General features: G+C 31.8%; 1 protein-coding gene across 12 annotated transcripts in view; it reads left to right on the forward strand.

The window, feature by feature from the left end:
- The window catches only part of CCDC102B (coiled-coil domain containing 102B), a 361,810-nt gene that overhangs the window by 318,532 nt on the left and 30,149 nt on the right, over positions 1 to 13,129 (forward strand). For 6 of the 12 annotated variants that reach the window (XM_078346981.1, XM_078346986.1, XM_078346983.1 and 3 more), the window contains one exon: positions 12,555 to 12,658. In XM_078346981.1, the coding sequence (XP_078203107.1) occupies positions 12,555 to 12,658 (104 nt within the window). Of the gene's footprint in view, positions 1 to 12,554; positions 12,663 to 13,129 lie in introns of those variants that run through there. The other 6 variants (XM_078346979.1, XM_078346982.1, XM_078346980.1 and 3 more) reach the window with 1 other exon arrangement.

Below are 13,129 nucleotides of genomic sequence, written 5' to 3' on the forward strand. Positions count from 1 at the left end.
TTTTACTGACTTCTCTTCCAAGTGAGTTCCAAGGACAAGCAGCATCAGTATCACCTGGAGACTGGTAGAAATGCAAAAATTTTGAGCCCCACCTGAGACTCATCGAGTCATTATTTTCATTGCATCAGTATCATAAGGTGATTTATGAGAAGGTTAACAAATGACGAAAGGACATGAGCAAAGGCATGAGGGAAGAGAAATAATAAAACAAACACCACCACCAATAACAAATCAACCTTGTTTTGTACACAGAAACCGAAAAATTCAGAATATAACAAAACTGAGATTACCTTGATAGAAGGTGACAGAAGACAATAAATTAGAGGAGACTTCATGCATGAATCTGAGTATTGACTCGATAAGCTTGTGACACTGGGGGATATTGAGGGACTTGTTAGGTCAGGCTAAATGATCACTAGCATAATAGCCAGGTCTTTGAGGTAGACCAGATGACAGATTGTGAAAGCTTTGATTATACCTTAGGTATTTTCCCTTGCTCTTAAAACATCCTTAAAATTAATTTAAATGTTGATTTTTTATTCTAAATTTTCTAAGATATTGAAAAATATTTAGAAAATATCCAAATGTTTAAGCAACCAAATGAATAATTAATAATAGTATCACAATCACCTCTATCAGTATTTTAGTGGTATTTTTGTTTTTATTTTCTGTATATAATCAATTTTTTGCCAGAAATGTCATAAATTATTCACAGTATTGTGAGGATATTTTTGTAACTTAAATAGCATAAAATGGCACCATGTAATCGTAATAAACATTTTAATGCCTGCAGAATGTTCCATTTTAATGTCTGCAGACTATAATTAAACATAATACTTTCAGTAACCATTTAGGTCAATTTGACTTTTTCATAATCATAATGGAGTATATTTATGCAAAATGTTTGATGTGTTTCTGATATTATTTCTCATAAATTCCAGTACATAATGAATAAAATATGAATATTTTAGGATTTTTGATATGACTTTGATTTAGAAATGGGTTCTAAAATGTGCTCGAATTTATATTCCCACCATTCTCATAATTTTGGTATTAACATTTTTCTTGACCAAAAATATATATACCCTCTTTAAAAGATGAATTATGCAAACATAAAGACAAAAATGAAAAGTACCCTAATCCCACCTACCAGTGAACATTTCCACTATCTTTTTACAGTATTTCCTTCCATCCATGTCTATTCAGCCACATATTTTATATCCATCTTTATTCAAGTGTGTTTTTGTGTATAAATACATTTACACCCTGATTTATATGTGCTCTCTAGACATTTATTAATATGCACAAGCATTCATGAATACACACTCTGCCACATCATCTTTGTATTCCTAACAAATATGCATTAAAGGCATCATATAAAACTTGTTTTAATGGAAAATAGAGGCAATTATTTCTTCAGATATTTCATAAATGCATATCTCTGAATCTTAGACATTATTGAGTGGCTCAATGTTTAATTAGGCAATAATTTTTTACTAAATAAATACTAATATTTTCCTTTCATCCGTTGCTCTTGTCATTAGCAAAGCCCTCGCACATTTATATCACCTTTTATCACTGGTTACCAAAGGACCATTCAGACAGTGCAGCAGAGGGCTTCCTGTTCTCACTGCATTGCAACCATATGTCATCTGTATTGTGAAAATGTCACTTTCTAGATTTTAGATCTAGAGTATCTAATCGAAGATACGACGTTATCTAGAGTATGCCATTGGAGATAGAGAAAAGAATCCCTTAGGAAAACAACATCTATTGATTTTAATGTTAAGATCCTACTCTATGTGCAGTCATAGAGCTTGGTTTTATTAATTCGACATTATATAGTACATTTTTCTCCAAAGTTATTTTGTTTCTTGATTATTATCCTAACACAGAGATACTATTATTTATTTTAATTATTTTACTTATTTGAGGCATGTGTGCATTGTTTCTGTTATTTTGCTATCATGGGTTCCATAGTAAAAGGGACATCTATTGTTTATTCTCAGCTTTCTGCATCTCTGAATATTTTCTATTACTATCAGTACCATTAGATATTATTATATTGATGTTTTAGATGGGTTGACATTTTGATTAAATGATTGTACTGATTAATTATATGTGTGGGTTTGGTTACATTATCTAAGATTTCTTATATACTCTTCAATATTTTGATGTGCTGTAATGTCTCAACTGGCCATAAAATGCATGATTATATACTTGCTCTTCAATTTTATTTAATTGAAATTTAGTTATGGAATTTTTAATTAACTATTTTTTCCATTCCTTACTTCTAGTCTCTATTTTGATGCATTGTTAGCAGTAGAAATGAATCTTTGAGAATTCACTTTTTACACAATTAATAGAGGAAATATAGCAATGAATCATCACTATATGATAGTTAATGTAATAGTAAGGATTTTTCCTACTAATTCTAAAATTGTATTAAATATTTTCTTCAAATCCTGAATGAGCCACACTTTACTTTTGCAATTAAATTACATTGCTTAGACAAAATTTTCTTTTCTTCATTTATTCTGTGAGATAAATCTTAGAACTTTTATGGGGTGTGGGACAGCTTATAAGGTATGCTGATATAACTGACCATAAAATGAACTTATCTATTAAATTAGAAATTATGTATGTACACTGAAGTTTATTTTTCAACAGCAAAATCTTATAAAAATTTATCCTTAATATTTTATTATCATTCATCCTTTTAGGTGTATCTGGTGCATTATCCACTTCCCTATTGCTACTAAACCAACATGTTACTTTTATATGAAAGTTCATGAATCAAAGTTATATATAATATGATTTCTTATGTTTTTATTTTTGAATCCTTGAGGCACATTAAACAAATTACGTCTATTTATATTGGATTCAGGTTTTTTTAAGTGTGATGGCTTTCTCAGTGTTAAATTTGACTCTGTGACCACGGTTTTGATCAATTCATGGTATTAAAATGTCAGTTTAGTCAATAACAAGTTCAAGCAATAGGGTTATCGAGATTTCTCATTAACTATCCTCTAGAGATTTGATGGTGATTCTTGAATCAGTTGATTACTTTAGTAATATGCATTCTACCTGCAATCATATCTTTTGTTTTTATCACTCTGTAGTAGAAGAAGATTTGATCAGCATGGTTTAAATATATCAAAGGTTTGTGGATATTGAAATTGTCTTATTTTTACTTAGATGAATGTGAGAGAATTAGTCTGCTTTTTAAGATTGGTTGCTATGTTATTAAACTTAAAAAATCTGTTTCTGAGAGATTAAATTAAAAATAAATGGTATCAGTATCAGTAGCGTCTCTACCATTTAGAATCTAATTCTTTAAACCTGGGTGAGGTAAGAGGTATTTGAGGGTCCACAGGGAGAAAGCTCCAAGTTGGACTGCAAAAGGGACAGGAAAAGCAAATGCCTGAACAGTTCCTGCCATTGCTGTCGCTATCAGAGAGAGAAGTAGACTGAAGTGTTGAAGTAAAAAGTAATCGAGGCCGAAAGGAGTATACAAATTCATAAATGTGGAATTGCCTGTTTTATTATTGAGCAAAACAAATGCCTTTAATGCATGCAGGCAAGCAGTCAGAAAGTCGAAGTGTATTTTTTCTCTATTGTTACAGAATCCAAGCAGCACTCGCCATATATCATCCTACTTTTAGTATTCGGTCAGCAGATACTCAATTTGCATTAGCTACACTGAGCTTACTCAGATGCCCTGTTTTTCATAATTCTTTATCAGGTTTATGCTGACATATTGTTATTTATAATTTTTACCAGTTCCTCTTATAGTTACTCTGATAGTGTATCTTGGAGATACGGTTAACATGACCTATGCTTATTGGATACGGATTTGGCCTGCTATATTATATAACCATTTCTATTACTCTAGATTACTGCTCCCATGATCTTTTCCCATATTTTTACAAAAGTTTACTATTTCATCTTCCTGCTTTCCCTATACACCCCTATAAATGATTGGCTTGTTTAATGCCTAAAGCCCTTCCATTCAACTTCAAACAAAACACTAACTCCTTTCTATGCCCCCAGGTTGTTACATGCCTGGAGCCTGACCATTAGAATTTCAGCTTAAGTATCCTTACTTCTCTCTCTCTTTTTTTTCTTTTGTACTCTAGCTAGCAGTCTATCTGTGATTTTTTTCAAATAACCAACTCCTGGATTCGTTGACCTCTTGTATAATTTTTCATGTCTCAATTGCTCTGATTTTGGTTGTGTCTTGTGTTTTGCTGGCTTTGGGGTTGGTTTGCTCGTTTCACTAATTATCCTAGTTGTGCTGCTATTCAGCCCTTCCCAAACCGTGGTCGGTTCCTGTTACAGCATTGTGTTTATTTTTTTTTTTTTTTGGAGTTTATCACAACGAACCCCATTGAGTTTTGGGCTTTTTGTTGTTTTTTTTCTCTCTCCTTCCTACTACCCCAGTTTGCATGTCAGAACTAAGGCAGCAAGGGCCTCTGTCTTATTCATAGTTGTATTAATTACCATCAGTCATTTGCTATATGACATTTTCTAACCAGATTTGAAAAGAAGGAAGGAAGAAAATAATGGTGGAAAGAAGGAGGAGCAGCATGGAAAAAGTTGTGAAGTTCTCTTTTTCAAAAATAAGAAAAATCACAGAATAACATTAAAATATATTACTGCATTACATATTAAATACTCAGATTTATAATACAGGAATGAATTTGCACCAAACAAAACTAGCAGATGAAAAACTTTAAAGAAAGCAAAACTTAAGGAGTAACTTAGGATTTCTAATGGCTAAATCAGCCTGTTTCATGCCTCAAAGCTGTTGCTAATATGAAATCACAAGTGGAGAAAATTTGGCAACAATATTTCCTCAAACCAACTCACTTGGTCTTATCTACCTGGCTCCCACTTTAAGGCTACCAACATGTCTCACTGTAGTCCCAGAATCCATCTCCTAACAGCTTTACCTGTTCTACTTTTCTCTAACAAAATCATGGTGATCTTTAAAAACAGACACTATTGTGTCACTCCAGATTACTGCAATTATCTCCACCCTCTTAGACACTGGACCACAGATTTGTTGAATTATTTTCAGAGGTTTGAGTGTAGGGAGTTTCTTCTTAAAAGAAATACAACAAATACTATTTATGAAAATAAACTTTTGAAAGAGATTTGAAAAGCATAGCTTGAGAATAATATATGTGTGGCAACTGTATGGAAATGCTGTTTCTATCCCTAATTAAGCCTTAAAGAGTTTTCTTAAAAGTTCCATAATACATCCCAGTTGTTTTCAGATTTTGTAAGCACAGCATCATCTGAAGGAAGCGGAAATAAATTGCGTGAGTACTGCCCCTGAGATTTTAGTTCAGAATGTCTGGTAGGGGGTCCATGAAAGTAATTTTTTGAAAACATTCCCAGCTATTGCATTTAGTATGTGGTCAGTTAAAAAAAACACAACAAAATGACAAAAGAAAACCAAAGCAAAAATGTATATTACCAACACTACATTGAAAAAATGATTTAATGGTAAAAATCTCTCTATATATATTGAATGGAAATTTTCCTACCTGATATAAAGAAAGATATCCTACTGGCTGTAGGATGGAGGTGAAGAGTTTGAGGTTGTGGGGTCTGTCTGTTTCAAACCCTAATGAACCATGATTCAACTTCTAACGAACATTGCTTCAAAAACAATTAATTAACACAACATTCTCATTTTGCCACAGTAACTTTGGTTCTTGATCACAGGACTATTGTGCAAATTAAATGAGACAAGACCTTGAAAGCATTGAAAACTTTGCCGAAGGCTTAGTATGCTCTCAATATTTATTGTCTTCTAAAATGACAAATGCATGTAATAGTTCTCCTGAGAAACCCTGTACATTTGCCAAATTCAATAAGTATTTTCCCTCTAGAGAAGGCAATATGAAATATTTGCAATGAATAACTCTGAGAAAGACTGATTGAAGGAAGACAGCTATGCTGAGGACCATTATTTCTGTGTTTTGATATTTATAGAGAGCTTCTTTAAGATTTTAATGCTTATTTATCTCAGCTTTGTGAGATAGTTTAAAATTATTATTTCCTTTTCAAAATTAGGAAACCGAAGCTCACGTGACTTCGTGATCTTTTACATATACAGATCAAAGGAACAGTGACAGTTGGGAACCATGTTTAGGATCTCTTACTTAAGTGCCGATGAGTCTCTCTACATGGTTGTCTCTGTATTACATCAGGCAGCTCGGGCTGCCTTAACGACATATCACAAATTGAGCAGCATAAACAACAGGAATTTATTTTTTTCACATTTCTGGATGCTATAAGTTCAAGATCTCAAAGTACCAGCCAGGCTGGTTTCTCATGAGGCCCCCAGGGCTTCTTGGTTTCAGATGGTGAATTCTTGCTGTGACCTTGCATCGCCTTTTCTTGTGTGTGCACTCAGAAATCGCTTTTTCTTCTTATATTAATACCAGTCCCACTGGATTAGGACCTCACTCTTACAACTTCATTTAGTGTTAATTACCTTTTTATTTCCAGATACAGTCACATTGGGATTTAATGCTTCAATATATGAATTTGGGTTGGTGGGAACACAATTCAGTCCCTAAAACACATATCAATAGTAAATTATTCACGAAACATTTAATATATTAAAACATGACAAATGACAACAAAATATAATGATTATGATAAAATGAATCCGAACAAACAAAACTTTTCTAATGAATAAAACATGTAATATACTTAATTACTAACATATTAATTATTTTCTTCTGTGATAAAATACTCCAAAAATTATCGTTTTAGGTGTATTAAAATATGTTCTTTACTAAATAATTATTAGGCTGTTCATAAATACACATTCTTAAAATAATTTTTAAAAAAAGGAATTACACTGAGGAATCATTTCTAACTGTCCTAAGTACTGGCACTATAATGCCAAATAAGTGTTTTTTTCCAAGTAGGCATTCAGGTGAGAAGATGAAAATGTAAAATAACATGAGGTTCCAGAATAATGTTGGTCAAACATTATTATTAGCCTATTACATTTTTATATATTTTCTAATCTTGAACCTATAAGGCAGAATGAAAATCTTAATAAAAATAAATATTTAATGAGGCATGAATGTTGGACATTCTGGTTTCTCCACAAATATTGGAAATATGCAAGACAATTTCCAAAGAGACCAAAATTAGTTTTTATACCTAGGTTAATAAAATTTTATAAGAATTTTCAAGTGATTATTGGATATAATTGTACTCTAGTAAATACTTTTGTAAAATTAATAAAATAAAATGTACAACGTTACTTGTCAACCAATTTGAATAACTAACCAGGTAAAATATAAAGATCAAAATGTACTAGGAACATAATACATTAACAAATACATGTTATATTAACAAAGGCAGAAAAAAACTAGAACTAGAGGTATGTAAAATATCTGTAAACATTTTCTAATTGAAAGTTTATGTATAGAAAATGGAAACTCAGAAAAGCGAAATCAACAAAGATGTGGGAGTTTGATAAGGGAAAAATTATATGGTAAGAAAGGAAGCTTGTGCTATCTCTACGAATTGGGAATTATAGATATCAACAAAATGTAGGTATTGCCAGAAAATGTCTAAATGTCTGAAATTCAGAAATAAGACTAAATACTATTTGGGAGTTCATTATGATATACATTTACAAAATGTTCATTCTGTAAGCATAAATAATTGATGAGAAGAGTTTGCAGAATAGCATTTCTCCACGAGGGTACTAAAAAAAAAAATCTTCCCTCCCCCACAGCCCTTGGAAAGACTAACAACTTAAAGCTTTCTAACATTTAAATTGATTTCGTTTTAATAACGCTAGTATAGAGATCAGTCAGTCGGGATCTGGTTCATCTTTAGCAGTGGTTTGACTTCGTATATAGAGGATTGATTTTTCTTGCAATTTGAATAAATACTAAAATTATTCTATAGTGCTAAGGGTCAGCAATCTACAAAAGATTTTTTGTCTCGAAGCTGCACATGTGTAGAAGTTTTCCTAAAATTGTAAAATATTCAATTGGAACAATAAAGCAGAAAATTTCTGTGAGAAGGAGGAGAGAATAAAACCACACAAACCTACCCCATGGAAGCCCCAGTAAGGCTAAGAAGAAAACAACTTGGCCACTTAGCAACTAAAACACTTCTTAACATATTTGATTGGTTAACCTGGAAAAACACAATTAAAAGTAATTGAGGAAGATACTTTTGGTTGTTGATTTTTTTTTTTCCTAAAAAGAGCAGTTCAACTCCAGGAACTCTCAGCGTTTTCACAGTATGTCAGGGTCCATTGCTTAAATTTGCACTGCATTGCATATCTTTCTTTTTTTTTTTTTCTTTTCTTTTCTTTTTTTTTTTTTCTTAGAGAGTCTCACTCTGTCGCCCAGGCTGGAGTGTAGTGGCTCAATCTCTGCTCACTGCAACCTCCACCTTCCAGGTTCAGGTGATTCTCCTGCCTCAGCCTCCAGAGTAGCTGGGATTAAGGTGCCTGCCACCATGCCCGGCTAATTTTTGTATTTTTAGTAGAGACGGGCTTTCACCATGTTGGCTAGGCTGGTCACAAACTCCTGACCTCAAGTGATCTGCCAGCCTTGGCTCCCAAAATGTTGAGATTACAGGCGTGAGCCACCTCACCTGGGCTTAAATTTGCATCTCTAAAACCTTGATATTGTCTCTGAGCGAAGAGATGAAGGAGCAAATTACAGACAGATTCATGCTAATTCAAGTCACAGTATTTGCATATAATTTCATTTGGTTTGTATGTAGGACAAAATAGCACTTCAATAAGATGAGATACTCATGCTTATTACCCTTGTTGAAAAGTTCTGAAACCTTCTGAATCTATCATTTCTGCTTCATTTTATTCATCACTTTAGATTAAGTGTTGCTTTTTCTATTTTTGCTTGTGAGATATTCTGCTTTTAAGATGACTTCCGCACTTTAGATACTAAGTGCTCATAATGTTAACTTTCCTAGTCATGAGAGTGCCTTCACTGGGTAGCCAAGAATCACTTACAATAGCAGTACCCATGATTACATTTTACATTAATTTTCACTGTCCTTCTAATAAAACAAGTTTAGATTAGATAACTTAGGCTAAATACTTCATATCTAGTACCACATAATGCAATCTGTAAGCATTATCTATTTCCATCTTCATAACAAGTCTATAAGTACAACCATTTTAAAGATTGAGACTATTAGACTCTCTGTGGATATGAAACTTGCTGTAGGACACACATGGGAAAACTGTAGTATGAACCCTAATTGATTCAAAACTTAAAGATACATTTCAAAATAAAATTGAGCTTATTTTAAAATAATTACCTTATTTCAAAGAGGAAAAAGACTGTTTTCAGAAAACCAAAGAATGTTTAGCTGAATGTTAAGTCTTAGTAAAATAAATGTTCAGTTAATAAGACTATTTATTTACTTATTTTAGAGACAGGGTCTTGCTCTGTGACTCAGGCTGGTATACAGTACTATAGTCATAGCTCACCATAATCCTGAACTCCTGGGCCCAAGCCATTTTCCTGCCTCAGCCTGCCCAGTAGCTGGGACTACAGGCAAGTGCCACCAGGCCTGGCTATTTTTAATTTTTCTTTTAAAAAATGGGGTCTCACTATGTTGTCTAGGCTGGTCTTGAACTTCTGGCCTCAAGTAATCCTTCTGCCTCAGCTTCCCAAAGTGCTGAGATTACAGATATGAGCCCATTTTCCTGGCCCAATAAGACAATTTACTTACTATTCACATGAAACAAAACTTATGAAATATTTTATTTCATTTTTTTGGAAAAACAATTTTAAAATATTACTTTTAATACCATAAGATATAAAATTTCTGAAACTAAATTTAATAAAATTTAAACTCCTAAGAAGATGCTTTCCAAAGCTTCTGAGAAAATTATAATATTGAGTTGAGAAACTTTAAGGATGACCTAAGTAAAATTTAAAATACTCTGGGTATTGGACAAAAGCACTAAATATTGAAATAATGTTAAATATACTTAAATTATCCCATAGAATTGATGAATGTCCAGGTTAAATACAAATACAGTTCTTCATGAAATTTGATATGCTGTTTTTGAAATTTATAAAGACTCAAGAATAATCAAGGTATTTCTGATGAAAAATGACTGGGAAAAGGGAGCTTTTACTCTTGTATGTCAAAAAACTACAGTAATTCAGACAATGTGCAGGACCAAATAAATTATCCAAAGAAGGGTCTGCTATCAGACTTTATGAAAGAAACTTTGTACATCAAATATACGGAATTTTGACATATGACAGATTTGATATATCAGATCAATTGAGAAAAGTCTATTCAATATTGGCACTTATGTACCTTTCAAAATGTGCTTGTATATGAAAAAAATAAAATTGAATTTCTACCTCATGTCATGTGTAAAATTAACTCCAACTCGATCAAAAATATAAATAAGTATAAAACATGAACAAATAGTGAAAATACAGAATAATATTTTTCTAAAGTTGGAGTACAAGTCCCAACTGTAAGAGAAAATATTGATAGATTTCATAAATTAATAAAAATAACTGTGATTAAACCAAAGATCTCTTAAATTAGAAAAAAACATTGCAAACCTGGCAAAAATACTTGGGAAACTTATGACTGACAAAAGAGTAGTATTAACATTATAAGATTAATATACGTAGAAAAAAAGAAATGGACAAATGTCAAAATAGAATAATGAGCAAGAGGCCTGGCTAAACACACAAAATAAAATATTAATCTATTAAAAATATAAAGAGATACTATACATAATTGTTGATCAGGGATTTCAAATGTCACATCGAGTGTTAATGAAAGTGTGATTAAACTGGATCCTTTCTAATTGTTTTATTGAGTTAAATTAGTAAACAATTTTTGGAGATATTTTGGTATTATCTTGTGAAATTTAGTATTACAAAAAGTGTTATCTGGTGATTCTACTCCTAGGCATGTCTCTAGAGAAAATTTTTCACAGATGAATCACATCTATATCTATCTATCATCTGTTATTTATGTGTGTGTGTGTGTGCATGTGCGTGTGTGTCAACAATAGGAATATAATCTGAAAAATGAATCATTAGGTAATTTTGTCTTTGTGTGAATGTCATAGAGTTAGATGGTATAGATGGTATAGCCTACTCCATATATAGCTCCATTCCAATCTTATGGGACCACTTCCTTATATGCATCCATTATTAACCAGGAAGTCATTATGTGGTGCATTACTATGTATCTATACAGTTGGCCCTCCATATCCATTGTGGAATCAACCAACTAACCACAAAACAAAAATATTTTTTTAAATTGCATCTGTATTGAACATATACAGGTTTTGTCATTATTCCCTAAACAGTACAATGTAACAACTAGTTGTATGGTATTTATATATATTATATATTATACTAAATATTATAAATAATCTAGAGATAATTTAAAATATAGAGGAAATTGAGCATAGGTTATCAGTAAATACTATCCCATTTTATATTAGGGACTTGAGTATATGTGGATTTTGAAATCTGCAGAAGGTCTTGGAACAAATCTCCTATGAATACTAAGAGACCCCAGTATACATGAATGCTCAGAGCATCACCAGGCTGGAGACAATGTAAATACTCATGGAAAGGAGGGTAGATGTATATGTCATGGCATATTAATGCAGTCCTATAATACAAAGCAGAGAGAATAAATAGAGCACAGATGAGATATTACTACTACAGATGAGTCTTAGCCAATGGATTTAAAAAAGAAGAGTATTACATACAGCATGATATACATTTTAATTAAAGCAATTAAAAGAAAATAATGTATTTTCAATAATACATAAAAATGTATTTCACATGTATATGTGTACTTAACATATATATATGTGAATATGTATACACACGTGTATTTATTTCAAAGCCATGGGAACAAAAAGCAAGTTATACTTCAGTAACTTATAGCTAGAGAAGGCAAGGGTGGAAATAGGAAAGAGCGGCTACATAGAAAAGATTTATGTCAAATATTTCAGAGCTCATTTTGAGGTTTGTTTCATCAGATATGTACATTGAATCTATTATTAAAATAAATGGATATTTTTATTTATTCATGCACATATACAAAAGAAACACACATACATTTCTGATAAGTTACTGTCACACAAAAATATACTTTGTTTTTAAATGGTTATTTTATTTCAACTTTTTTTTCATTAAGGGCATTTCTCATTAAGATGGAGATAGAAAACTGTGTCCTATATATAATGAGTCATCATGGTTTTTTTAATTTAAATTTTATTTTTAAATTGACAAGTAAATGTTGTACATATTTATGATATACAACATGATGTTTTGCTATGTGTGTATATTGTAGAATAGCTAATCAAGCTACTTAATATATGCACTATCTCACTTTTAGTTTTGTGGTGAGAATACTTGCAATCCATTCTCTTAGCGAGTTTTAAGTATATGATAAATTTACTGTAGCCACCATGATAGACTACAGTAATATGAGCCTAACTAAAGCATTTTCTACTTTGCTTTCAGCTTGATGATTCCTTGAATCGGATTCGTAAGCTCCAGCGGTCTCTGGATGAACAGAAAGAAAGAAATGAAAATTTACAGACTGAACTCAGGCACTTACCAAACTGGTAATTATTTCACAAAATACGCTTAATTAAAGATTGGGGCCTTACATAAGGACATTTTATTTTATATCCTTATCTTCTTTTATATTTTCCTAAATATCAGATTATTTTAATTAACTGGGAATATTAATGAAAAAACTTACAGACACTAATACACAAATTAATGCGCTTCTTCACTTCTACTAAGTTTTGTCTAACAGATACTGCATGTTCCGGCAAAGGATTTAAATGACACTTAGATATCATTTAAAAACAACTTTGATGCTAAGATGTGTAAATATTTTGAGAGTCAAAAGGAGCTTTTAGAATACTCTTTGCATAAAATCTTGAAGAGTTATAATATCTGCAAGAAAAAGTGAGTTGAAAACCATACAAGTTGCTGGGTCATTGATAAGAGAACCATTGCTTTTAAGTAAAGCACTGGTTTGTTTAAGTAATTGGTCAAGTTTTATGTATGTGTTTTTTGTCTATGTG

This window comes from Callithrix jacchus, chromosome 13 (assembly GCF_049354715.1).
Source record: "Callithrix jacchus isolate 240 chromosome 13, calJac240_pri, whole genome shotgun sequence".
Taxonomy (NCBI): Eukaryota; Metazoa; Chordata; class Mammalia; order Primates; family Cebidae; genus Callithrix; species Callithrix jacchus.